This window comes from Sciurus vulgaris (genome assembly GCF_902686455.1).
Source record: "Sciurus vulgaris genome assembly, chromosome: 6".
Lineage (NCBI taxonomy): Eukaryota > Metazoa > Chordata > Mammalia > Rodentia > Sciuridae > Sciurus > Sciurus vulgaris.
This window is the reverse complement of record NC_136466.1, coordinates 108,947,245-108,975,032: the sequence shown is the minus strand read 5'-3', so window position 1 is coordinate 108,975,032 and position 27,788 is coordinate 108,947,245. Positions and strand designations below refer to the sequence as shown.

General features: G+C 36.4%; 1 protein-coding gene across 1 annotated transcript; it reads left to right on the top strand.

Moving 5' to 3' along the window:
• The first annotated feature begins 72 nt into the window (after window positions 1–72).
• LOC306663193 (survival motor neuron protein-like) lies at window positions 73–26,278 on the top strand. Its single transcript, XM_079143602.1, is given in 11 exon segments — window positions 73–205; window positions 3,812–3,877; window positions 3,879–3,884; window positions 6,362–6,481; window positions 7,351–7,551; window positions 7,970–8,125; window positions 9,907–9,993; window positions 10,926–11,036; window positions 14,797–14,847; window positions 21,679–21,704; window positions 25,920–26,278. Coding segments are annotated over 9 exon segments (876 nt in total). The 5' UTR covers window positions 73–124; the 3' UTR covers window positions 14,845–14,847; window positions 21,679–21,704; window positions 25,920–26,278.
• Window positions 26,279–27,788: the final 1,510 nt, after the last annotated feature.

Below are 27,788 nucleotides of genomic sequence, written 5' to 3'. Positions count from 1 at the left end.
AGCTTGAAAGCCCTCCAGACCGCCCTCTGGGTCACGGTGCTCTTCCGGTCCCAGAAGCCCTCGCGGCGGAAGTCGTCGCTCTTGGGTCTGCGCCCCACGCCGCGCATCCTCCAGAAGGCTCGCCATGGCGATGGGCCCAGGTGGCGGTAGCAGCGGCGTCCCAGAGCAGGAAGACTCGGTGCTGTTCCGGCGCGGCAACAGCCAGGTGAGGTCACGGTCCGCGCGACCTCGATACGCGCGCCCAGGGCGTGCGGTAGCCTTGGTCTCCGGGCGGGGTCTAACCAGTTTGTTCACTGGTGCTGTGGTCCACCGGCTTCTCTACAGTCTTTCCCCTCCCCTATTTCTTGGCGAAGTCCCTCCGCAGGCCCCTTCCTTGCGCATCCTGGTGGGCTTGATGGCTTTGAGGCGAGGCCATACTGCATCTTGATGTATCTACCTTTTCCTGACCCGAGTGGGGATCGGGGGACAGGGTCAGAGTGAAGCAGGGAAACCTGGTAGGAGTCTATTCAAACGATCCAGACCTAGATCGGCGTGTTAGCAGTGGATTTAAACTAAAGGATTTGGGTTCTAGGTATTCTTTGTAATCAGAGGGACCAGGTTTTGCAGGTGGATTCGATAAGAACGTTTTAGAGAAGAAAGTCAAGGATAACGTTGAAATTGCCCTGAGCAGTCAAAAGCAAAGTTGCTGTTTACTGAGATGGGGAAGAGGGAAGGCTCCAAGTAGAGCAAATCTATCTAGGGAAGATCCCATAGCTCGGTCTTGGGCATGACATGGTGGGAGTGAAATCTGATTGAAATTGAGAATGGGAAAAGACAAATATTTCAAGGAATTTTATTGCAATAAAATAGGCAATAGATAGAGGGGGTGTGAAGTAAAGGTTTAAAATTGTGGTTTTTGTTTGTTTTTAAGATGGAAGCAACACACTTCAGTTTCTTTATGGGTTATGATAGGAAAGATTCAGCAAAGTTGGAAAAATTATTTATTCTGGAAGAGAATAGAATTCTGGAGCAATAGGTAAAGTAGGTAAGAGAGATGAGTTTAAACTTTCCTTAGAAGCATTGACAATTTATATAGTTATTTGGGATACAGATCTGTGAAGGGGCAGACATGGTGACAGGAGATTGTGAAAGTTCTCTTGATTCTTCTTGCCTTTCTTTTAGAGAAAGAGGCAAGGTCATCAGCTAGGTGGGAGGATGGGGAGGGGGTGTTGAAGAATTGAGATGAGAAGAGGTAGGAAGTAGGTCTCTAGGAGAGGGGATTAGTGTTGGAGGAGGAAAATTTAGTGTAAATGTGGCTAAGCAACATAAAGCCTACTTGAGATTGGGGTCATGAGTCAGGGGAAACCAGACTTAGCTGTTTTTCTCCAGCTAAGTTCACGTGTGTGAGGAAGGCACAGAATAAACCAAGAGATGAAATTAACAGTATTTTAATTTTGCCAAGTAGGTAGGAAAAAGTGAGGGGAGGGCTCACTCAGTGTTTGAGTGTTTACCTAGGTGAATGAGGCCCTGAGTTCATACCAAGCAATACAAAAAAAAAAAAAAAGAGAGAGAGGGGTACATATGAGTTATATTAGTGTTGACCATAGAATTTAGGCTGGCTAGAAAAGGAAGTGAGGACATTAAGATACTGAGAGGGGCTGGGTTGTGGCTTAGTAGAAAAGCACTTGCCTGGCATATGTGAGGTGCTGGATTAAATTCTTAGCACCATGAATGATAAATAAATAAATAAACATCCATTGACAACTTAAAAAAAAAAATACTGAGAGACAGTTAAAAAATGTGAGGCTTGCCAGTCTCAGGGAAGTGGAATGATTATTATCATCAGGCTCCTAGAAGTAATAAATTGCAGATCTTAGAGGATGGTATTAGAATGTGGGGTTCTTGAAATTGAATTTATTCACAGGGTTGTAGTTACCATTCACAATAAAAAAGACTATAAAAGCTAGCTGAGTTCGAGGATGTCCCAACATTGTTGGTAGAGGAGTTTAAAGACTCACAGGATTAGGGTATTGGAAGGATAATTTACTTCGGTATTTAAATCACCACAAATTAATGAAATACTAGTGTTAGAATGCCCGAATGTAAACTTTAAGAAGGAGGAAAAGCGACTTAGTAAGTTGTAGATGACTGCAATTTGAAGATAATATGACAGTGGAGACTGACAGAATTTTTTGAGGGTGGGGTACTGGGGATTGAACCCTGAGGTTGCTTTACCACTTGAGCTACATCCCTAGCCCTTTTTAAAAAAATTTTTTTACTTTGAGACAGGTCCTCCACTGAGTTGCTGAGAGTGGCCTTGAACTTGTGATTCTGCCTCAGCCTCCTAAGTCACTGGGATTACAGACATGTGCAATTGCGCCCAACTGATTGGGAATTTTTAGAGATAGGAAGGAGAATGATCTGGAAATGAAAGTAAGGAACAAGGAAGATTCTCCCCCACTTCTGGTATAGTGCTATGAAGAGTATGGAGAGAACATATGTGCCATTTGAGATGACTGCAAGGGAAGTGGCATCCTCAGGGAAAGGCAGATTTTAGTTAGAGCAAGATGATAGGAATGTTTAGAAAAGAGGTTAAAGATTGGAGGTTTAACTGATTGCTCAAGAGAGCACAGTTGCTGTTCCAGGAGTTGAGAAGTGATAGAAAAAGATGGCAGGACACGAGGAATAACTTGAGAAACCTGAGCTGCTGGGGGTTACCAGTCCTCTGGCTACTATTGCTATGTAACAAATCACTCAAAACTTAGTGGCTTATCAACAATAATGATTTGTTTTGTTTTAACCACTCAGGGTTTCTGTGGGTCAGGAATTTGCTAGGCAGTTCTTGTTCAGTGCTCTCGTGTGCTAGCATACCTGTAGTTGCAGCTACAGTAGCTGGGGACTAAGCAGCTAGGGAGGAGCAGAGCATCTCTTCATGTAGTCCCAGGATTTCTCCATTTGGTCTCAAATGTGTAGGCTGGTTTGGATTTCCTTATAGCATGGTGACCTTGGGGCAATTGGATTCCCCCTTTATGATGCTCCCCTCCCATTCCTCCTTTTCTTTTATCCTCAGACAACCACTGATCTTCTTTTTTTCCTCTCACTGATCCACTTTCTGTCACCACAGATTAGTCTGAATTTGTTAGAATTTTATAAACGTGAAATCTTCCAGTATCTTTTTTGTCTGGCTTCTTTTATTCAACATAGCTGTTTTGACTTCATCATTTTGTATATGTCAGTTTATCTTATTTTATTGCTGAGTAGTATTCCCACTGTAGTGTGTATATTGTACTTCTTCCATTCACTTGTTCATGAACATTTGGGTTGTTTCCAGGTTGAGGCTGTTACAGATTTCCCCTGAATATTGGTGTTTATTAATTTTAGGAAAAAATGCTTTCATTTTCTTCTGGATATGGGGTAGATTATTTTAGTTTTTAGAGTTGTCACAACTCTTCAAAATGTTTGTACCATTTTATATTCTTTCAGCATATAAACGTTCCATTTCTTCCTTATCCTTGCAAACATTTGGTATGGTTGGTCTTCTTAATTTTAGATGTGGTAATAAGTATATAGTAGCGTCTGAGGGTTTTAATCAGTATTTTCCTAATGACTAATGATGTTGATCTTTATTTCATGTGCTTATCTGCTATGTACATATCTCCTTCAGTTCAGGTCTTTTGCCTTTTCTTATATTGGATTGTTTTCTTTTTGCTAAGATTTGAGAGTTCTTCATATATGCTTGATTATGTCTGGATTAAGATGGCTCTTGGTACTAACATACATTTTAGAAAAAGTGTATCTGACATAAATTATTTCTATTCCTTTCCCTTCCCAGAGTGATGATTCTGACATTTGGGATGATACAGCATTGATAAAAGCTTATGATAAAGCTGTGGCTTCCTTTTAAGGTAAAGTATAAGAAATAGGGAACAGGTACCCTATTTCTTCATGTTACTCATTTGAGAAAAATACACAGCAAGACATTGAAGTACATATTATTATTATTATTTATTTATTTTTGGTGGTGCTGGGGATTGAACCCAGGGCCTTGTGCTTGCGAGGCAGGCATCTCTACCAGCTGAGCCATATCCCCAGCCCTTGTTTCATTTTGAAGCTCAGATATAATATGGGTTAGCCAGGTGTGGTGAGCATGCCTGCAATCCCACTGACTCAGCCTGAGGTAGGTTCAAGGCCAGCCTCGGCAATTAGCAATACCCTGTCTCAAATATTTTTTGGGGGGGGGGCAGGGGTACTAGGATTGAACTCAGGGGCACTCGACCACTGAGCCACATTCCTAGCCCTATGGTGTATTTATTTAGAAACCAGGGTCCCACTGAATTGCTTAGTCACCTCATTGTTGCTGAGGCTGGCTTTGAACTCAAATTTCTCCTGAACTCTGCTGGGATTACAGGCATGCGCCACCATGCCTGACTCAAAAAAATTTAAGGTAGGACTGGGGTTGTAGCTCAGTGATAGAGCCACCCTGGGTTCAGTTCCCAATACAATAAAATAAATAAATAAATATGGGTAAGTTAAATCAGATAATATCTTCCTTTGGAAGTTGATAGCTTATCTACATGTCATTCCTTTTGCAAAAGCAATTCAATAATATTTTCGATATTTGTTCCTTTTATATCATATCAAACTTTTAGAATCCTCTAATTTAGCCAGGCATGGTAGGAGATTGAGGCAGGAAGATCCCAGTTCAAGGATAGCCTAAGCAACCTTACTGAGACCCTGTCTCAAAATAAGAAATATAAAGGCTGGGGTGTAAGCTCAGTGGGTATAGCACTCCTGGATTTTATCCCTAGAACTGCCAAAAAAAAAAAAAGAAAGAAAAGGAAAAGAAAAAAAAAGGAGGGAAGAAAAGAAAGAAAAAGGAAAATGTTCTCTAGTTCAGATAAGTAGGAAAAGGACAGTCTGAATTATAATTTTAAACATTTAATAAGCTCTTAGTTAAATAATTATGATAAAAATAGCAGTACAATATAATAATAAATACCTATCTAGTGTGACAAAGTTCTGTGTACTGTTTTAAGTGCTTTACATATTTTGGTATTTTGGGTTTGGGTTTTTTTGGTGGTGATAGTGGTTAGTGGGTTTTTTTTTTTTGTTTTTGTTTTTTCCCCCTCAGTATTGGGGATTAAATCTAGGGCTTGGTACCTGCTAGGCAAGCACTCTACCACTGAGAGACACCCCTAGTCCCAATTAAATTAATCCTTCCAACTCCCATGAGTTGGGTGTCAAGTGTTCCTGATGGTAGGATTATACATATTTCTCAGGAGGTAAAGTCTGGTTGTGTGGCTGAAATAAGAAATTTATATAGTTTAACATCTTTACTTTCTCCACTGTTCAGAATATTTGGTCTTACTGAGCACCAAGTATTGGTTGGTTGTCCATCATCCAGGTTAGGAAGAGCACACAGAACCTACATTTTTGCAGAGCACCAGGCAGAGAGAGTCTACTTCTTTCCATAATTACACTTTTAGCATGAGATAAGGATCAGGCCCTATGTCATCTTTGCATCCAAATTCTAGATTTTTTTATGCCTTCTATTATCCACTGAAACTAGAAGTTGACTTAGGAAGAGTTACAAAGAAAGTTCTGTAAAATACAGATTGGGACTTAGTGTGGGATAGGGTTGGTAATATTGCAGGGTGAAGTAGTCTGAATAAAGTAGGAAAATAGCTGGTTGGGGAAAAGGTAGTTTAGGTTTATTCACACTTTGAGTGTGAAGATATGAAATTGATAACTAAAAATGTTGGGTTGAACTAAGAAAATTCAGAGCTGGATAGTAGCTTTGGAAGTCTGTTTCTGTAAAGGTTGTAATTGAACTAATGGGAATAGATTACTTTGAACAGGTAAAGAAGGATGGCCCACTCCTTTTGGGAATGTGTAAGACTTGGTCAGAAAAATAACTAAAGCATTGGGGCCTTACATTTTTGTGTCATCTAAATTATGAATATCCAGAAGGAAGAGGTGATCAACTGTAATAGCAACTGTCTACTGTTACAGAGTCTGAGAGCATGAAGACTTGATTATGGGAGTCTTTAGAGCTGTTATTCAGATGGACACCACCTTCATGGGCAGTTCCTATAGTTTGTGAGATGATGAAAAGGAGTGTAGGCTTTCTGAGGTGATGGGGCCTTGAAACTAGCTTATAGTGGTAACTGAGTTATACTTGACTTTTAAAAAATGTATCACTCGGGCTGGGGCCGTGGCTCAGCGGTAGAGCACTTGCCTGGCATGTGTGGGACCCTGGGTTCAAGACTCAGCACCACATGTAAATATACCAATAAAATAAAGGCCTATTGACACCTGAAATTAAAAAAAAAAAAAAATGTATCACTCTATAATGTATACATTTTTATTCCTATTTTCATAGCATGCTCTAAAGAATGGTGACATTTGTGAAACTTCAGATAAACCAAAGAGCACACCTAGGCGAAAACCTGTTAAGAAGAATAAAAGCCAGAAGAAGAATGCTACAACTCCCTTGAAACAGGTTGTTTTAAAACTTTGAAATTTAACTTCAAAGGATTTCTTGTTATTGTCCTTATTAAATAGTGTCCTTTAACTTAAATGATTAATTAGTACAGTGTTTTCTATTGACATGTGATCTTGCAACTTTTAAAACAACTATTTAAACTTCCTACTGTTTAGGAACATAAGTGTCAATAATAAAAGTGTAGGGAATATTAGATAGGATTGACAAATACTAAGATCAGGACAAGGTTTATTTTGTGGATAGAGTGGAGGAAAGAAGATGAGGTTATTTGAGAGGAGTATCTGAGGGTCTTATACTGAACCAGCAGTGTTTATTTCTTAAGCTGAGAGATGGGTATCTTTTTTCTTTATTTCAAAAACACTAAAGTCTTTAATTCCAGAGAGACAAAAATTCTGGGTTAAAGTCATTTCTGTTAATTAAAAACAGTTGACTTGGAAGATACCTCGTTAATCAACCTCTATTCATCTTTACCAAAGAAGAAGAGATTTAACTTGGCTCTGCGGCAGGCACAGAGTGCTGAGTGCTGGGCATTTTATATACTTCCCTGCTTCTCTTCACATCAGCATGGAGATAGACTATATTATAGCCATTGTATAGATGGCGAAAAGAATACTCAAAGCGTTTAAGAACCTTGTCCATGATTATATAAACGTGAAGGCTGGAATTCAGATTTGCATGGTTTTGGTCCTAAACCTTTTTCACTAGATCATTCTTGTGAATGACCGCTAGATGATTAGAGACTCTTCCAAACCAGTTGATTAGAGACTCTTTTACCTGTCATCCCACCCCATCTAAATAAGATTGCAGTTTACTTTCTTTCAAGAAATAATCGTGTGCGTGTTTGTGTGTGTGTCTTTGATTTGTAGTGGAAAGTTGGTGACAAGTGTTCTGCCATTTGGTCAGAAGATGGCTGTATTTACCCAGCTACCATTGCTTCAGTTGATTTTAAGAGAGAAACCTGTATTGTGATTTACACTGGATATGGAAATAGAGAGGAGCAAAATCTGTCTGATCTGCTTTCCCCAACCTCTGAAGTAGCTAATAATATAGAACAGAATGCTCAGGAGGTAAGGATACAAAATATTTTAATTCCTGAGCTGGGTGTGGTGGTACATGCCTGTAATGTCAGCTACTCAGGAAGCTGAGACTGGATGATCACTTAAGTCCAGGTGCAACATCCAGGTGCAACACCTACCTGGGCAATGTAGCTAGACCCCATTCTTTACAAAACAAAAAGATAACTACATACAAAAAGCAATAACTACATACCAAGTTATCAGTTTGATCCACTGAAACATTGCATTTTTCTTTCTTTTTCTCTCTTTTATTTATTTATTTTTTGACATTGGGCCTCCCTGTGCTGCCCATGCTGATCACCTGAGCTTAGGTAATCCTCCTGTACCAGCCTCCCAAGTAGCTGGGACTATCGGTGTCATTTTTCTTAATGACACCTTTATAACACAATTTTTTTTTTTCTTTTTAAAGAATGAAAATGAAAGTCAAGTTTCAACAGATGAAAGTGAAAACTCCTCTAGGTCTCCTGGAAATAAATCAAATAACATCAAGTCAAAAGCAACTCCATGGGACTCTTTTCTCCCTCCACCACCCCCAATGCCAGGGTCAGGATTGGGACCAGGAAAGGTAAACCTATTGCCCAGAAAAGGTTTCCAGAAATAATTTATATTGGTACATTTAACTCCTCCATTGAGTGCTTCCCTATGAAACTTTGATAACTCTATTTATTTTTTAATATTTTTTTCATACACGTACGTAGGGTAATAATATCTGTCTCGTTCTACCGTCTGATAACTCTCTTTAGATGTTATAAATACACGTGTGAGAATTCTTTGAAAAGAAAATAGGATAATGATGCAAAATGGTTTATATCGAAAGACTTACCAAACTACTTGTGTGAAGTAGTAGGTATTAGACTAATATTTTAGTCACTTTAAGTTAGAAGATATAATACATATTATTATATGTGAAATATAATAATAATATGGTGTCATCATCTCCATGATATGCTATAGTTCCACATGTCACCCATATCAGATATTTGAGGAGGAAAAGAGTACAGTTTTTATATCTTACATAGATTCCTGAGGAACTCCCAAATTTTTTTGTGGATTTTTACTATTTTGATTTGTGGCTCTTTCAGTTATAACTGGGTTTTTTTCATTGTTGGTTTTTTTTTTTGGTACTGGGGATTGAACCCAGGGCATTTTTACCACTGAGCTACATCCTCAGCCCTTTTCATTTTTCGTTTTTTATTTTGAGACAGAGTCTCCTTAGGTTCCTTCAGCTCTTGCTAACTTGTTAAGGCTGGCTTCAAACTTGAAATTCTTCTGCCTTAGCCTCCCAAATCATTGCGATTTACAGCCATACACTACTGAGCCTGGCAGTCACTAATCATTTTATTTATTTATTTGTTTTCTTTCCCCTTTTTTTTTTTTTTTTTTTTTTTTTTTGTGCTGGGGATTGAACCCTCGGCCTTGTGCTTACAAGGCAAGCACTCTACTGACTGAGCTATCTCCCCAGCCCAACTAATCATTTTAAATGAACATTATTTTTATGCCAGGTGTAGTATCACATGCCTGTAATCTCAGGGACTCGGGAGGTGGTGGCAGGAAAATCACAAGTTCAAGGCCAGCCTGGGCAACTTAGCCAAGACCCTGTCTCGGAATTTAAAAAACAAAATAAAAGGGGCTAGGATGATGTATGTAACTCAGTGGCAGAGCACCCAGATTTAATCCCCAGCATCACACAAAAAAAGTTTTATTGTAGGCTGGGTAGTTATAGAACACAAGTGTATGTCTCTATCGAGTTCTTTGTGTAAAGCAGTGATTTCTTCCTTGGAGAGTGTGGGTATTCAGATAATAATTTAAAAATCAAGATTTTCCTTAAGATTTTTTGTGGTAGCTTTTTTAATTGAGAATTATTAGAGCTTCTTAAGTCTAAAATGATCAAAGCTCTTAAATTATGCATCTTTGGTCTTGGGACTGATTTTTGTTAGGTGAGAGGTTTGCTGGCTTTCTCAGTATGTGCTCTGCTCTAAGCATGTATGACAGGACTTTCATAAAAAGATTATATAATGTTAATAAAAGTAGAGGAGAGTATATAATCTTTTATGATTGAAATAGCTTGCTAAATGCACTGTTGATTTATTAGGTAATTACAAATCTTCCTTACTTTGATTTTGTTTCCTAAATGTTTACCTAGAAAAGAAATGAGAAAAATCTAGAGGTTGTTATTTGACTTACGAGTCTCTTTGATTCTGGGATTTAGTACATGAAATTCCATTTAAATCTTTTTGATATGTATGATACAACATTATTCTTGGTAATTTATTTTTCTTTTGGGTTTGAATTCTTTCCTTTCATTGAAATTAGTAAACTAATTTTCCTTTGAAATATTCTTTATAGCCAGGTCTAAAATTCAGTGGTCCTCCACCACCTCCACCACCCCACTTCTTATCATGTTGGCTACCTCCATTTCCTTCTGGACCACCAGTAAGTACAAAAGAATTCACATTAAACTTTGCTTTCATATATAGTTTGGATTTTAGCAGAATATAGGGGAGAAATTATCATCTTAGATCATCCATTGGGCCACATTAATAATGGGAAAAATATTGAATTAAACCTCAGTTTTTTGTTTTGAATGTCCTTCTGTTACCCAGACAGTGCTCTTAGAGCCCCAGCTCTGAACTATATATTGCCTTTTCTTCCCTGGCTAAAGTTGGTATCTTTCTATGGGAGGTAGCTCCTATTAAAAAGGTCCTCCACACCTTCCCCCTGATACACAGCAGGCTGAGGCCCCAAATGGAAAGCTCAAGCACAGTCTGGGTAACTTAGTGAAACCTGTCTCAAAATAAAAAATTTTTAAAAGGGGGGTGGGAATTGGGGTTGTAGCTCAGTGGTGGAGCACTTACTTTGCATGTGTGAAGCACTGGGTTTGATCCTCAGCACCACATAAAAATAAATAAAGATACTGTGTCCATCTGTAACTAAACACATATTGAAAAAAAAAAAATGACCAGGGTAATATCTCAGTAGTAAAGCATCCCTGGTTTCAATCTCTAGTACCTCCAAAAAAGGACAAAAGGACTTAGGATTGTAGGTATAACTCAGTGGTGGAGCACCACCAAAAAGGAAAAGAAAGGACTTATTCACACCTTATATAGGATGTTTTTTTCTACCTTGTAGATATACTTGGATAATCACTAATATCTTTCGATCTTTGTTAAATTTAATTTTGTTGGTCTTTTTATTACTGGTAGACTTTCTCCGATACTAGATTCAAAAACAAAAAAACTTAAATAAGAGATGTCATGAGATGTTGGAGAGATACAATTAATATCCAGCATTCGCTGTATAAAACAGATCTCCAGACTTCTCGTTTTTGTTTGCTGAATTTAAGATAAATCTTTTTCCCTTTCCAGATAATTCCCCCACCACCTCCCATATGTCCAGATTCTCTTGATGATGCTGATGCTTTGGGAAGCATGTTAATCTCTTGGTATATGAGTGGCTATCATACTGGCTATTATATGGTAAGTAACAGACAAGCATTTATTTTTCTTTCTTTCTTTTTTTGGAAGACAGGGTCTTGCTCTGTTGACCAGGCAGGCCTCAAACTTATGATCCTCCCTCCTCAGGCCTCCAGGTCACTGGGGTCATAGGCGTGTGCCACTAGGCTGGGCTCAATTATTTTTCTCTCCATTTTTTTTTTTATTGGTGCATTATAATTATACATAATGATGGGATTTGTTGTTACGTATACATTCACACAATTTAACAATATAATTTGACTAGTATCATTCTCCAATATTTCCCCTTAAATTATTTTTCAATCTTAGTAGCTTTTCTGCTTTGATTTGAAATAAAATGAATTTTAGGGAATGGGGAAACAGATTTTTCTCTTTCTTTTTTTTTTTTTTTTTTGCAGTGCTAGATGCCAAACCTTGGGCCTTGCACATGCTAGCCAAGCACTGTACTCTTGAGCTACACCCAGTCCTGGCTGGCTGGGCTTTTTTTGTTCAGTGTTTTGTTTGTGAGATGAATCTACATTATTATGTGTGGTTGTAGCTACGTTACATTTCATTGAATGAACATATTATAGTCTGTCAATTCATTCTAGCACTGATGAATATTTATGTTTAAGCCTTTTACCCTGGTTTGCAGAGTATAATATGTGTCTTCCAAGCTTGTTTCCAATTTGAGGCTATTAACAATTGTGTTGCTGTGAATATTTTCTTATCTTTTTTCTAATAAAAGTCTTATTTAGATATAATCTTCATGACATATAGCTCCCTCTTCTAAAATATATAAATCAAAACTTTAGGTTTTTAATATATTAACTGTAAATCAACTGTGTCAGTATAATCAATTCTAGAACATTTTCACCACCCCAAAAACAAGCCCTGTACTCATTTTTCCCAACCCTAGCAGCCACTAAGCTTTCTGTCTCCACTGATTTGTCTGTTTTGAATATGTCCTATATACAGAATTATACTACATATGGTCTTTTGTGTATGACTTATTTTATTTAACACAGTGTTTTCAAGGTTCATCCATGTCGTAGCATATACCAATAGTTTATTCCTTTTTATAGCTGAACAATCCATTATATACATGTATATATTACGATTCATCAATTGACGGGCATTTGAGTTACTTTCTTTTTGGAGCTACTCTGAATAATACTGTGGTGAAAATTTGTAAAATTTTTTGAACCTATTTTCAGTTCTTTGGGTATACTTACAAATGTAATTGTTGACTCATGAAAACTCTATGTTCAACTTTCTGAGAAACTGCCAAATTTTTTCAAAGTTCCTGCACCATTTTATATTTCATAGGAATAACTCATGAAAAGGGAAAGAATTATTTCTTTCTTTTTTTTAATATTTTTTATTTGTAGGTGGACACAGTACCTTTATTCTGTTCATTTAGTTTTGTTTTTTTAATGGGAGAGCAAGTGCTCTACCACTAAGCACAACCTCAGCTCCAAGAACTATTTCTTTTTATCCTCTTCAACACTTCTTATCGTCTCTGTGTTTGATTATAGCCACTGTAGTGGGTAGGAGATGATCCCTTATTTTGATTTGCATTTCCTAATTGAATGATGTTGAACATCTTGTCTTATATTTATTTGGCTATATATCTTCTTAGAGAAATTTCTGTTCAAATTCTTTGCCTGATTTCTTACTTGGGTAAGGTTTGTCTTTTTATTGTTGGGTGTAAATAACTATATTCTGAATTGTCAGATATCATCAACTCTATTTGCTTCTAAAATCTCATCTCTCACCCTGACAAATCCATTTATATTTTAAAATATAAAGTATATCATAGCTACTCCTTTGAGACCCTCCAATAGCTTTTAGTCACACTTAGGTTAAAAGCCAAACCTTTCACACTGGTTTGCAGAGTATAATATGTGTATCTTCCCAGCTTCTTTACTCACATCTGATTCCATGCTCTCTCTTACTTACTCCACTAACACTGTAGTAAAAACAGAAATTCAGGTCTTTGCACTCTATTCTTTGGTCTGAAAACTACCCAGATTCACTTGTCTGTCTTGATATGATTCAGATATCAACTTAAATTTCACCTTCCCTGCCCAGTGTGGAAATTCTCTTATCATTTTAGCCCTCTTACATTTCTAAGTTGTATTTATCATTCACTCCCTGTTATAATTTTTCATGCTTATTTGTTTGTCATTTTCCAGTGGAATGTAAGGTCCACAACAACAGGGACCTTGTCTGTCTTGTAACATTGGATCTCTGTAGAATATAGAACAGTGCATGGTTTATGATAAACTTGTTTCAGAATAAGTTCATAGTTTCTCAGTTGTTGAACATTAACAACTTTTTTTGGGGGTCAGGTGTGGTACTGGGGATTGAACCCAGGGCCTTGTGCTTGCAAGGCAAGCACTCTACCAACTGAGCTATATCCCCAGCCCCAGCAACTTTTTATTCTGATAGTAACCATTTTTATTAATTAAGTGTCTTGTGTATTATTTCCTTATGATGTCTAGAAGTGTTATTTTCAGGTCAAAGAACTGGGAATTGAACCCAGGAGTACTCTACCACTGAACTACACCCCCAACCCTTTTTTTTTGGTTTTGTTTTGTTTTTTTTCCAAACAGGATCTCACTAAGGCTGGACATGAACTTGTGATTCTCCTGCCTGAGTTGCTGGAATTATAAACTTGTGCCACCACATCCAGCTTTTTATTTTTTTGGTGGGGGGGCAGTGTGCTGTACCGGGGATTGAAGCCAGGGGCACTTAACCACTAAGCCACATCCCCAGCCCTTTTTTGTATTTTATTTAGAGACAGAGTCTTGGAAGTTGCTTAGGGCCTTGCTTAGTTGCTGAGACTGGCTTTGAACTCACAATTCTACTGCCTCAGCCTCCTGAATAGCTGGGATTACAGGCGTTTGCCACCGTGCCTGGCTCTAGCTCTAGTTTTTGATTCTGCCAACTGACTTTCCAAAATTCTTATTTCCATATGCATTGTTACCTGTGCACTTTGAAAATGCCTATTTTAGCCAGGTGTAGTGGCATATATCTGTAATCCCAGCAATTTAGGAGGCTGAGGCAGGAGGATCAGCTTCGGCAATTTAGTGAGACCCTATCTCAAAAGAGTAATGTTATTGGAAAAACATAAAATGGTTTCTAACCTGTTCTCATTAGTAAAAAGTCAGTTTCAATGGACCTTCTGGCCTCATAGGTATACGTTGGTAATGAAGTAGAAAGCATCTAAGTGGTGCACACTTAGGAAAGATAAAATGCATTGAAAGCAAGAAAGAAGGGTAGCTAAGACATTTGGGCTAGGTCTGACCAGGAGAAACAATAAATATAAGTATTGATTTTTTTGGTTGTGTTTTGTTTTTATCTTTTACATTTTTATTGAGTGCTAGTTTTTAATGCTTTTATTTTAATTTAATTTAAATTTTTTTTGTGATGCTATTTTCTAAGCCCAGGACCTACACCTACATCCCAGTTTTATTTTAATAAATGGGTGTGATACAAGTCATTTTAGGTCACTGTACCTTTTATTTAACAAAAAGTGTAAGGGAGCTTAGGAACATAACTGACCTTAGTTTAAAAAAAATGTTTTAAACTTAATATTTTACTTTGGAATCAATCACTTTAAAAACATGTTGGAAGCCAATAAACTTACTTTATGATATTTTGTTAACTAAAATTAATAAAATGATACTCTTTCTTAACATCTGTATAAAGTATAAGTAAATACAAATAAAATGTGTATGCTGTTCTTTTAACTTCCTTTATTTTGCTTTTATTACAGGGTTTCAGACAAAATCAAAAAGAAGGGAGGTGCTCACATTTCAATTAAGGAGTAAGTCTGCCATCAATATAAAAGTGAATCTTTTGTATAAATTTTATGATTTGTGGAAAACCGATGTTTTTTGAATATCTTAAAAAATTGAAATTTAAAAAATTGAAAAGTTACAGATATTTTGATGCCAAAACTATTAGATAAAATTTGATCTACATCCCCACTAGAATTATCTTGGTCGGAATGTCATTTCACCAAACACTTGCTGGTTGGTCATGTAGACAAAACATAATTTACAAAAAAAAAAAAAAAAAATCCTCAGGATTTGGTGACACTTTTCATGACGGACAGTGGTCAAACAGCCAGGCAGCTTTTTAATTTGTGATGCAGTTATAAAGTGTACTGCATTACCTGTGAAGTTTTTTTGTCAAGAAAGTTTAACTGAAATCTAATCAGGCTTTTAGGTCTAATTTCCTATTTGCAGGAAATATTGGGGATAGAGCAACAAGTTCAAAGATATTGATAAAGAAGCTGTTAAACAGGTTTAGAATATGAAATGTTATAGACGATAACTGGTCTCATTTCTTCAAAATATCAGGAAAGAAAAGAGAGGGATTGGGCAACTATTCTTGATTAAAAGTTACTTAAGAGATATAACAGACTAATGTAATGTGAGTTCTTTTCTGGTGCCAGCTAAGCACCCACTGTACCACTGATCTGTGTCTCCAGGCCCCAGTGTAACAGCCTTGAACAGACTCTGGCTTGAAAAGCCATTTGTAAAAACCTTGAGTTGGGGGCACTGAGGAAAATTTGAATATGGATTGGATTTTAAATATTAGATCATTTCTGATTTTGTCAGCTGTGATAAAACTTGTTCATAGAGTGATGTCTTTTAATTAGTGCACTGAAGCATTCAGGAATGAAATGTTATAGTGACTCTAAAATATTTTTAAGTGGTTTCACCAAGTGTGTTTGTGTATGAAACATACATGGCAAAAATCTAACTGGTGTGTATATGGATATTCACTGTACTATTTTCCTATTTTTTGTATGTTTAAAAGTATGTAATAAATATATTTAATTTTTAAAAATCAGCAAAAATTAGCTGTGTATATCATTGTATTCCTTTTTTTGCACATTACTGTACACTTTCTGGGTTATTTCGGTTATTTTTTTGGTTTTGTTTTTGTGGTACTGAGGATCAAACTAGGGCTTCAGTCATGCTCTGCAAATGCTCTATCACTGAGCTCTCTTTTATACTTTTTGCACACATTTTGAAATGGATGTCATCACAGCATTTTGCCCACACATGTGCATGTGTGTCTGTCTGCCATAAGTCACATTTTGTATGTCTTTACCTACTTAGTATGCCACTATTCCTTTAGTGCAGTAGATTTTGCCAGTCTGAATAGCATTACAGTAAACACCTTGATATATGTAGTAATTTGATTCTATTTTGTCATAGTCTTAGGGTAAACTTTTTTGTTTTGCAATCATTGGTAAGAGATTGTGGGTGTATCCTGTTCTTCACTGTATCTACACTATCTGGCAAGATTCTTGGTAGAGATTTTCATGTTTCTCTGAAATTCAAATTTTTGAAAATCATATTTTCAGTTTTTCAGAATATGAGATGTAGTCTTAGGAGGAGTGATTTTTTTGTTTGTTTCTAAAATAGCATTTATTTTTTAAAAGTTAATGTGCACATTATAGGAAAAATAAAAACACAAGCAAAGAACAAAGTCATCCAGTCACAAACAGCTTAGTTGGACGTGTCCCTCTAGGTTGTGTGTATACATATATGATATCCTATTTTGTGTGATTGAGGTCATAGTGTGTATCATGCTTTTCCATACATCATATTCACCAATTCAAAATCCCGAAGCTACATGAGTATTTTTGATAACCAAGAATATACTATACCAACTCAATCTGTTATCCTTTCTTGGGGACAAAAATTAGGAGGAGTACTTTTAAAATAATATAAATAATATTTAAATGTGCATTGCCAGCACTGCAAAACAACAAAAGAAATTTATAAAAAGTAACTAACCCTTTTTTGTTTAAAGTTGTCTTAATTCAATTGAAGTTCTTTTTTTTTTTTAATTTTTTTTTAGTTGTCAGTGGACTTTTTATACATGTGGTGCTGAGACTCAAACCAGTGCCTCACACCTAGGCAAGCACTCCACCACTAAGCCACAACCTCAGTTGAAGTTCTTTACCTGGGTTATCAACAAAATCTGAAAGGGTAAATAGAAAAAGTAGGCAGGGTATGAAATGAGTTAGACCATTCCATGTAAATGTACAAAGCCAGAAGTTTCAGGTCATAGTGTGTTTAGAGGCATAAGATAGTTCAAATGTATCTCTATACCATTTTTTTCTTTTAATTAAACTTCTATCACTATGTTACATCCCCCAGCCCATTTTACTTTTTATTTTGAGACAGGTGCTTGCTAAATTACTGAGGCTATCCTCAAACTCATGATTCTCTCTGCCTCAGCCTCTGTTGTTCCTCAGATTAAAGGTGTGCATCTGGCTTGAATCTCTATTTCTAATGCCACCCAGCCATCTTACCCGCTAGTCCTCATCCATGTAATTCTCCCTCTTTGAATCAGTTTTCTAATATATTTTTTAAATTACATAGCTTTCCACATAGACTTTCTTGATCATATATGTACCTTTCCTTTGTGGAAAGCTATATCCTATTCACTGTATCTACAATATCTGGCAATATTTGAAATCAGAAGAGGTTTTGAGCCTAGTCTAGAAGGAATGTCAAAAAAGAGAAAATGGTAAATAAAAGAGAAATTTCAGAATTGTTTTCAGATCAGTCTTTTATTCATTATGAAGAAGTTGGGCATTTGTTCTGTTTCTTGCTAGATTAAAGATATTTATCCTTTTTTTTTTTTTTTTTTTTTTAAGCCCTGGGGCACTTAATCATTGAGCTACAGCCCCATACCATTTTTTTAAAATTATTATTATTAATTTTGAGATAGGGTCTCACGAATTGCTTAGGGTCTTGCTAAGTTGCTGAGGCTGGCTTCACACTTAAATCCTCCTGCCTCAGTCTTCCAAGTTGCTGGGATTGCAAGTGTGCACCACTGCACCTAACTGATATTTCTTCTGACAAATCCTTTGTTAGGTGAATGATTTTGAAAGTTGAGTTAATCATAATACTGTTTGACCTAAGGTTATTTTAAAATAATACTTAAATATAATGAAGCAGCTTCCCCCATAAGTACAGACAAAAAACAAAGCCATCAACCATACTACATGTCTAGTAGTCCTAATAATAAAATCAAAGCAGCTATTATGGCAATACCTACATTCAGAAGAGATATGCAGAAGTGCCCTATCTCAAGGGATCCATCCAGAAATTACTTTATCTGAGTGATGTTGTTAAGTTTAGCTTTTCTGCATGGTTACTCTTAGCAGAAAGAAACCACAGGGTTAATGTTTTGTTTATATGAACTTAAGTCTTGTGGTACTTGAAGCTCCTGGCAAATGGAAAAACAATATATTCAGTTCAGAAATGAGATTCTGAAAGTTAAGAAGAGCAACTCCTGCTACTGAGAAGCCCATGTTTTATAAACAGCAAACAGAAGACATTCAGTATTTAGTTATATTACTAAGTATTGGGCATTAAGTAATTTTTTTGTGTGGAAAATGGCCTTCAAGAGAATTAAGAGAATTGAAGAAAACACTCATTTATTTTCCAGTACTTTTTTTGTTTTGTTTTGTTTTGTACTGGGGATTGAACCCATGGGCATTCAATCACTGAGCCATATCCCCAGCTGTTTTTTGTATTTTATTTAGAGACAGGATCTCACTGAGTTGCTTAGGGACTTGCTAAGTTGCTGAGGCTGACTTTGAACATGAGATTCTCCTGCCTCAGTCTCCTGAGCTGCTGGGATTACAGGTGTGTGCCACCAATCCCAGCTCCTGTACTTTTTTTGAGATATAATATTTATATGATAAAACGTGCAGATTTGTATAAAGCTGAATTAGTATTGACAAAGAACCTCAACCCAGAACATTCCTTTGTGCATCTTTCTCGCCATTCACACTTACCTGTCCCCAGCTATTCTGATTTCTGTGAGCAAAAAATTGAAAGTTTTAGAACTTCATTTAATGGAACTATACAGTATGCACTCTTACACAATTTTTTAAATGCATGTAGCATATGTTATTCTTTTTCTTGTTTGTTGGTTTGTCCTTCTCTCTGCCACTGAGCTACCCTCCAGCCCTCTTTAAAACTTTTGAGACAAGGTGTTCTAAGTTGCCCAGGCTGGCCTTAAAGTTGTGATTCTTCTGTCTCACTTTCCTGAGTAACTGGGATTACAGGTGTGTGCCACTGCACCCATCTTATGTAGCATATTTTAAGGATATTAAGTAATATATTCGGAAAAGCTTTTTGTAAAGCATTCCTGATTCTTGTAGTCTTAATCTTTTCATATGATTGTAGTGCAAAAATTGTCCTTTAAAAATGGCATTTGATTTAGGGTTGGACTATATTCTGTTTTAAATAAAAGTTCTTGGTTACTGAGTAAAAAATGACAAATGTGAAGCAGTATACCTAAGCGTTAATGAGCCTTTACATTTCAATAAAGATTTCTAGTTGAGAACAAATAAAACCTTATCTTATAAATCTTGGTTTCAATAGACTTTTAGGTATATTTTAGTAGATTTGGGTTTTATTGTAAAGGAAACTGGAAACTACCACATGAAAAATTTCTTACCTTTATGAGTAATCATATTAGCCATACTTTGATTTCTGTATGCTGTACTTACTTATTTTGTTTAATCTTTATAATATTCATCAAATTAGATGCTATTATCCCATTTTACAGATGAGAAAACAGATTCACAGAGGTAAAGTGAGTTGCACTGGACCACACAGTAGATCATGGAACTCTAAACTCTCCAGCAGTCAGCTCCCCAGCAACTGCTTTTTTTGTTTGTTTGTTTGTTTGTTTGTTTTGTTTTGTTTTTTTGGTACTGGGGAGCGAGCCCAGGGGCACTTAACCTCTGAGCACATCCCCAGCCCTTTTTAGAATTTTGTTTTTATTTTGAGATAGAGCCTTGCTAAGGATGGCTTTGAACTTGCAATACACCTGGCTCCTTATGTTTGAGAAAGAGAAACCTTTGGCATGGACTTTGCATAGATCCTTTCTGGCTGGTGGTGGTTCCCTGGCTGCTGCACCAGCTACAGTGCACCTGGCTCCCTAGCAACTGGTTTTGCCAGGTTCTGTAGAGACATGTCCTATACACATACAATTTAGAATTGGGCAAGGCTCTAAGTGAAAACCTTCCAAAATTTCTGCAGCACTTTCTCTTCAAGCTTCTACCCTCTACACCCTGCTTGCTCAGATTCTGCCTTAGTCCAGGACCTGAACTGAAGACCTGGCTTCTATTCAGGAATATCAGCAATCTCAGACTCCATTTCCAGGCAGCAGCCTGGGGACCATAGTCAGGCAGAAAGGGTGAATTCAAAGTCCATGGCAAAGGTTTCTCTTTCTCAACAGCCCTGCACCACGTTACCTAGTACCTGCAAATCATGGTATATAATGGTATATGTTGTATGCCTAGTTTTGTAATCTGTAGTGAGAAGACAAGTGCACCTCCATCTACTCCCTTTCTAGTTGGTTTTAACAAATGTTTCATCATTTTTTTTTTTCATGAGTATTTGGCTGGATGACCCAATTCATTATCACTTTTCCCATTTTAGAACAATTTCCTTCCTTCCTTCTCTTTTTTTTCTTCCTCCTCCTCCCCTGCCTCCTCCTCCTCCTTTTTTTTTTTTTTTTTCCTTCCGTCTGATGCTGGGAATGGAACCCAGGGCATTGCACATGCTAGGCAAGTACTCTACATCGAGCTACATACCCCTGAAGAATAGAACAAATTTCATTTGTTTCATGTTTCCTGAAAGATGAGTTTGTTGTGGTTAAAGCAAATGTACTACCTGATGATACTATATAATTCCCAAGTACATAAGGTTTAGATATAAAAGTTTGGGATTACTGATACACATTTCTACATAGCTATAATCTATTTTGGTCTGGGTACAATGGCATATGCCTATAGTCCTAGCAGCTCTGAAGGCTGAGGCTGGAGATCATAGTTTCAAGGCCAGCCTTGGCAAATTTACAAGACCCTGTCTAAATAGAAAATGAAAGGGACTGGAGATGTAGTTCAGTGGTAGGGTACCCTGGGTTCAATCCCCAGATCAAAAAGAAAAAAGGAAATCTCTTCAGCTCTTTTGTTTCATAGAAGTGATTTTGTATATTCATTAATTTTGTATATGGGTTCCTAGATTCTAAGTAATTCTAAACATAAGGTTGTCATATTGCTTCTCTAAAAAGAACAGTTAATAATGTCTTCATTCTGCACATTTAACTAATTACTGTAGTCTTCACCTGCATTATTTTAAGTAGTCTCTCAGTTCTTGTTTATAAAAGTTCTAAAATAGTTTGAATCTATTCTTTGAACATTATTCAGTTTATTCTTTCAATTTGTTTTTGTTAGATTTGTTATCCTTTTAAATTGTTTTTTAAGAAGTAATATTGTTGCTTTGCTAAAAAGTCTGATAGAAAGATCTATATTTAAGTGAAAAAATTGAGGCAGAACTTGTATATTATGTTAATCTATTTTTCATAAATATATATTTATGTTTGTGTGTATGTACATTAATTATGCCAGGGCAGTACTCAATTACCTCTGGAGAAGTAGAAGACACGGGGAAATAAGGGAGATTTTCCATAGTGTTTTTTAAATTTGTGTCACAAGATAAGTTTTTTTAAAAAAACTTAAAGTTTTTAAAATATGTAATTAAAATAAATCTAGTATGAGATAATATTACTCTCCCTTTAAACTTTAACTTTTTTATTTTTATAGGTAATTCATACAGTATTCTTTAATAGGTAAGTGCTTTTTCCTCAATATATCTGAGAGAGCCCTCCATATCACTATGTAAAACTGTCTTATTCTTTTAAACAGTGCAGGGTGTTTTATATGGAGATGTATATAGTATTTAATCAAGTTTTTGTGGATGAAAGTTTAAGTTGAGACTGAGGGTGTAGAATGAAAAAAAGAGCTGAAGTGGTTTCCAGTCATTTAATATTTAATACTTTAGTCAATATTCTTTTTATATAGTTCTTTTTGTAGAAATGAATACAGCTTTAACATTATCTAGAAGTAGAACTGCTGGGTTGAAAAGGATATGCATTCAGAATTTTAATAAATTTTTGACAAATTACTCTCAGTAGAGGTTGTATTAGTTTATATTTCCACCAACATTGAGAGTTCCTGTTTCCCACAATCTAGCCAATAGTTTACCAAACCTTTGGATCTTTGTCAGTCTGTTTTCATTTTTATTTTTAATTTTTAAATTTTTTTTGACACCTAGGATTTAACCCAAGGGTGATTTACCACTGAACTACATCCCTAGCCTTTTTTATTTTTTATTTCCAGAGTCTTACTACATTGCTTAGGGCCTTACTAAATTGCTGAGGCTGGCCTTGAACTTGCAATCCTTCTGCCTCAGCTTCCCTATCTTTGTTAATCTAATAGTTGAAATTGGTCATCTCATAGTATTTATGATTTTAAGATTTATCTTATTTTGAGGGTCAGTATTTTGTTTCTTGTGTTTAAGAGCTATGTTAATTTTTTTTCTCTATGTGTTTATTTTTCCAATTATTTCAGATGTTTATGTTTACTCTTTTTAAATATTTTCAAGATTGTGTGTGTGTATTACTGGGGATTGAACACAGGGCCTGGCATATGGTAGACAAGGATTCTACCACTGAGCTACATCCTCAGCTGTGTTTTGAGGCAAGGTCTCATTTAGTTGCTAACCTCAAACTTGCAATCCTCCTGCCTCAGCCTCCTAAGTCACTGAGATTACAGGCGTGCACCAGCATACCAGGCTTCTTATAAAATTGATTATTGAACCCCATTATTTGTGGGTTCTGGATTTGCTCATCTGTCTACTTGCTCAAATTTATTTTTAAGCCTCAAATCAATACTCATGATACTTTGACCATTCATGGATATGCTTGGAAGAGGGAAAAGTTTTGAGTACCCAACAGAGGTTTCTTTTTTTTTTTTTAATTTATTTTTATTGTAAACAAATGGGATACATGTTGTTTCTGTTTGTACATGGAGTAACAGCATACCATTTGCATATTCATAAATTTACAGAGTAATGATGTTTGATTCATTCCATTATTTTTTTCCTTCCCCCCACCCCTCCCACTTCTCTTTTCCCTCTGTACAGTCCCTCCTTCCTCCATTCTTGTCCCACTCCCACCCCCCATTAAGAGATATCATCCGCTTATCAGTGAGATCATTCCTCTTTTGGATTTTTGAGATTGGCTTATCTCACTTAACATGATATTCTCCAATTTCATCCATTTGCCTGCAAATTCCATAATTTTATTATTCTTTATAGCTGAGTAATATTCCATTGTATATATATACCACAGTTTCTTTATCCACTCATCAATTGAAGGGCATCTAGGTTGGTTCCACAGTCTGGCTATTGTGAACTGAGCAGCTATGAACATTGATGTGGCTGTATCTCTGTAGTGTGCTGATTTTAAGTCCTTTGGGTATAGGCTGAGGAGTGGGATAGCTGGGTCAAATGGTAGGTCCATTCCAAGTTTTCTAAGGAATCTCCACACTGCTTTCCAGAGTGGCTGCACTAATTTGCAGTCCCACCAGCAACGTATGAGTGTACCTTTTTCCCCACATCCTCGCCAACACCTATTGTTGCCCAACAGAGGTTTCTGGTTGGGGGTTGAACAATGCTCTGCTTTCTTGTTTTAGCTCCTGTGCTATAAGCAAGTATCTTTTTCAAAAGCAGTTTATTTATACCCCATGTTTCTCGTTTTTGTGGCTTCTTTTTGTGATTTTTCTGTTTAAAATGGCCCACATGCATTTTGCTGATGTGCTGTCTTCTATCCCTAGGTGGAAGAACACTGTGATGTGTTTTACAGAGAAAATGCATGCATTAAATAACTTTTTTTTATAACTTTGGGCATGAGTTATATTTCTGGGAGGAGTGAGTCCAATGTTAATGAATCATAATATTTGTTAAATACTGTGTCTTTAAACAAAATACACATAAAATGGACAACCTGCTATAGGGTTCCCTCTCCCCTGCTGGAGTTCCATTTGTATTCTTCACACTTGAATGAATCATACTGTTTTCGTTCTTGCAAGAACAAAAAAATATGCACCAAACAAGATTATGTATATTGACGGGTGATGAAAATGAGTCCAGACCTGGGGATGTGGCTCAGTTGTAGAGCACTTGTCTAACATTACATAAAGTTCTGGGGTTCAATCCCCAGTACTGGGGAGAAAAAAAAAAAAAAAAAATGAAAGAGAAGAAAAACAGATAGATGATAATTATCTTCTTTGTTCCATAAAAGCAAACATTTTTACATTCATAAATACCAATAGGGGATCAGTCCAAATATATTTTTTTAATAAAATAGCAAAATGGGATGGTTCAGTTTTGTTCTTATTTTGTTTTAAAACAGGATCATGGGGTTAGGAATGTAGCTCATTTGTTTCTGTGCTTGCCCAGCATGCACAAGGCCCTGGGTTCAGTCCCCAGCACCACCAAAAATAAATAAAGAAATAAGTAAATAATTTTTTAAAATAGCATTTTAATTTTTTTTTTGTTTTAATTTTTGTTCTTTTATAGTTTTCTGAATGTCCCAGGATCTTGTAGTTAGTCCATCACTTTTTTATGAGCTAAGCAGAATACAATATCATCTTGCAACTTAAAAGGCAACATACAGAGAAGCATAAGAATTGCATTGAATTTCTCCTAGGGCAAGTACAAATATTCATCCCTTTGTTCTAGCCAAGTAAACTATAAACCCTTTCATATTCTGTATACTTAAATAAATTATGAACGTAATACTGTTGCCCAGGTTGGATCTCAAACTTCTGGCCTTAAGCAGTGGTCCGTCTTCAGCCTCCCAATTAGCTGGTACTTCAGGTACCCTGCTAGTGGTTCAGATTTTATCACAAAATATTGTATTATGTAGCTCTCTGTTGAATGAACTAGCCTGATAAGACTCCCATATTTTCTGATTTTCTGATTTTTTTTTTTTTTTTTTTGTGGTGCTGGGGATTGAACCCAGGGCCTTGTGCTTGCAAGGCAAGTGCTCTACCAACTGAGCTGCATCCCCAGCCCTCCTATATTTTCTTTTATCCTTGAATATGTCAGTTCTCCACTCTTTTCTTTCCTTTTTTTTTTTTTTTTTTAAACAGTACTGGGATTGAAACCAGGAGGACTCTACCCCAATGAACTACATCCCCTGCTGTTTTAAAAATTTTTATTTTGGGATAGAGACTTGCCAAGTTGCCCAGGTTGGCCTTGAAATTTTATCCCTCTATCTCAACTTCCTGAGTAACTGGCATTACAGGTGTGCAACACCATGACTGATTTGAGATTCTAAAGTTTTGAGTTTTGTTTTCAACTCTAGAAATATTTAATGTTATAATTTCTAGGTGGTTAGGTTTACTTTCTAGTTTTAGTGTGTTGTGGTTAAGAGAAGTGAAAAAAAAAGTTGTGCTGTTATAATCATTTAAAAATTTTTTTAACACAGGTTTGATAATTGTTTTGTGATTTTTTAATTCTAGTAGGACAAATAAAATACTAGTATTCCTTAATTTTTTTGAAATTATTTTATATTGTCTTTTTTAATTAAATTTTTTTTATTTTTACAGACTGCATTTTGATTCATTGTACACAAATGGGGTACAACTTCATTTCTGTGGTTGTACACATTGTAGATTCACACCATTCATGTAATCATACATTTACATAGGGTAATACTGTCTGTTTCATTCTACTCTTTCCGTCCCCCCCCCCCTCCCCCCCCCATTTTCCTCTACACCATCCAAAGATCCTTTATTCTTCTCTTCCCCACTGCCACCCTCCCTATATTAAGTCTTTATATTGGCATATTTTTATTTTTTGTGTTCTATACAAATATACATTTTTATATTTTTATTCTAGTTTGATGAGTATATTATATTTTCTCACTTCTTTATGATTTCATAGGGTTTTATATTTTGTAATTGGACCCAGCCTTTATTTTTTTCTTCAAATTCAGGTTCAACTCTCTCCCAAGGAGAATGGTATTTTGATGTTCCCTACTTGATATGAACAAAAGTCTCACCCTTATCTTCATGGATTATCTTCACGGACACTTGGTTGGGTGGCACCATTATCTACATTTTCCTCTATATGGTTTGTATACCTAAGTCACCAGCCAAGGTGTTTTTAGGGAATAATCAGTTGAGGAACTGAACGTGGGAATGTGAGTAATTAAAGAAACTCAAGTTCATGTTCAGTGCATTAAAGTCAATCTGTCAAAATTGTTACTGAGCACATTGTATAATTATAACTCTCAGCATATTAAACTTTTTATTACTGCCTTTAAAAATAAATTAAAAAATTTGAAACCTTGAATATATGAATATTTGTCTTTGGAATATATACAGTGAAGTTGAGTCTGTCTAAAGATATATAAAGAAAACTACTCAGTCTTATTTGGATAAAGGGTAATAATATTGTAAAGAAGGAACAAATTGTAAAATAGTTATTGATAATCCAAGGTTAGGAAAAAAAGGCAGCTGAAGTTGAGGCCTAGACTGGCTAGTCAGGAACCAAGGCTATGTTCTGTTTCTTAAGAGTCCACCTTCTCTCATCTGTCTGTCTCTCAGCTTCTTCTGTCTCTTCTGGCTTCTTCCACATATTCACCATGTACACTGCCTAACCCAGTTGCTATGCCGTTTTCTTCGCATGACCCTATTTAGTTCATGCACCATCTCCACTTAATTCTTCTTTCAGTTTAGTCTAAGGATTGGTGTCTATACACCTAGGATACTCTCTTTTCCATTTAATGGAGGAGGAGGAAGAAGGAGTTAATATGATAAATATTATTCCTTTCAGATGTTTTGACTAGGCAAACTAAACTCCATATGTGCCTAACATATTAGCTGCCCCATACGTATTTGTTAAATAAATGAATATCCAATGCCTGATGTGTAAGCTTTGCAAATGAGATGTTTTATGACTTAAAAGTTTTCTTGTATAGAGTGAGTGGAGTTTTATTATTTTTCATGACTGTTGACCAATATTTTATGCATTCAGCATACTTTAATTATCTAAGGTATGTGGCAGGTTTAATTTAAATATGAATAGGAGGCTGGGGTTGTGGCTCAGTGGTAGAGTACTTGCCTAGCATGTGTGAGGCACTGGGCTTGATTCTCAGCACCACATATAAATAAGTGAATAAAATAAAGATCTTTCAACATCAGAAAAAGTTAAATAATTATGAACACAGCTGATTTGCTTTCCACGATATTTTTGGATTTTTACCTCCCTTAACACCTAATATACCAGACTCTGGTTATTCATTCCAACAAATATTTATTCAACTTTGCCTCTTTGCTAGGCACTGTTGTAGGTGCAGCAGCTATAGGGATCTGTCAGTCCTTTTTCTCTTGCCAATAAAAATATCAGCCAGGTGCAACAGCACACACTTGTAGTCCCAGCCACTAGGGAAACTGAGGCAGCAGGACTGCTTGAGCCCAGGAGATCAGGGTCAGCCTGAGAAACGTAGCTAGATCCCATCTCAAAAACAAACAGCATACAAATAGGGCATAATGAATCCCACTATTATGTATAATTGTATTGCACCAATTGAAAAAACACACCAGAAACAAAGACTGGGTGAGCTGTGAGGAAAAGAGGTCTATGCATACACCTGTAATTCTAGTAACTCAGGAGTTTGAGGCAAGAGGATTGCAGGTTCAAGGCCAGCCTCAGCAAGTGAGGCCCTGTCTCAAAATATAAAAAGACCTGGAGATATAGCTCAGTGGCAAACTGTCCCTGGGTTCAATCCCCGGTACCAAAAAATAAGAGGTTTATTTTGGCTCACAGTTCAGGAGAGCCAGGTGTTGGGGGCTATGCCATG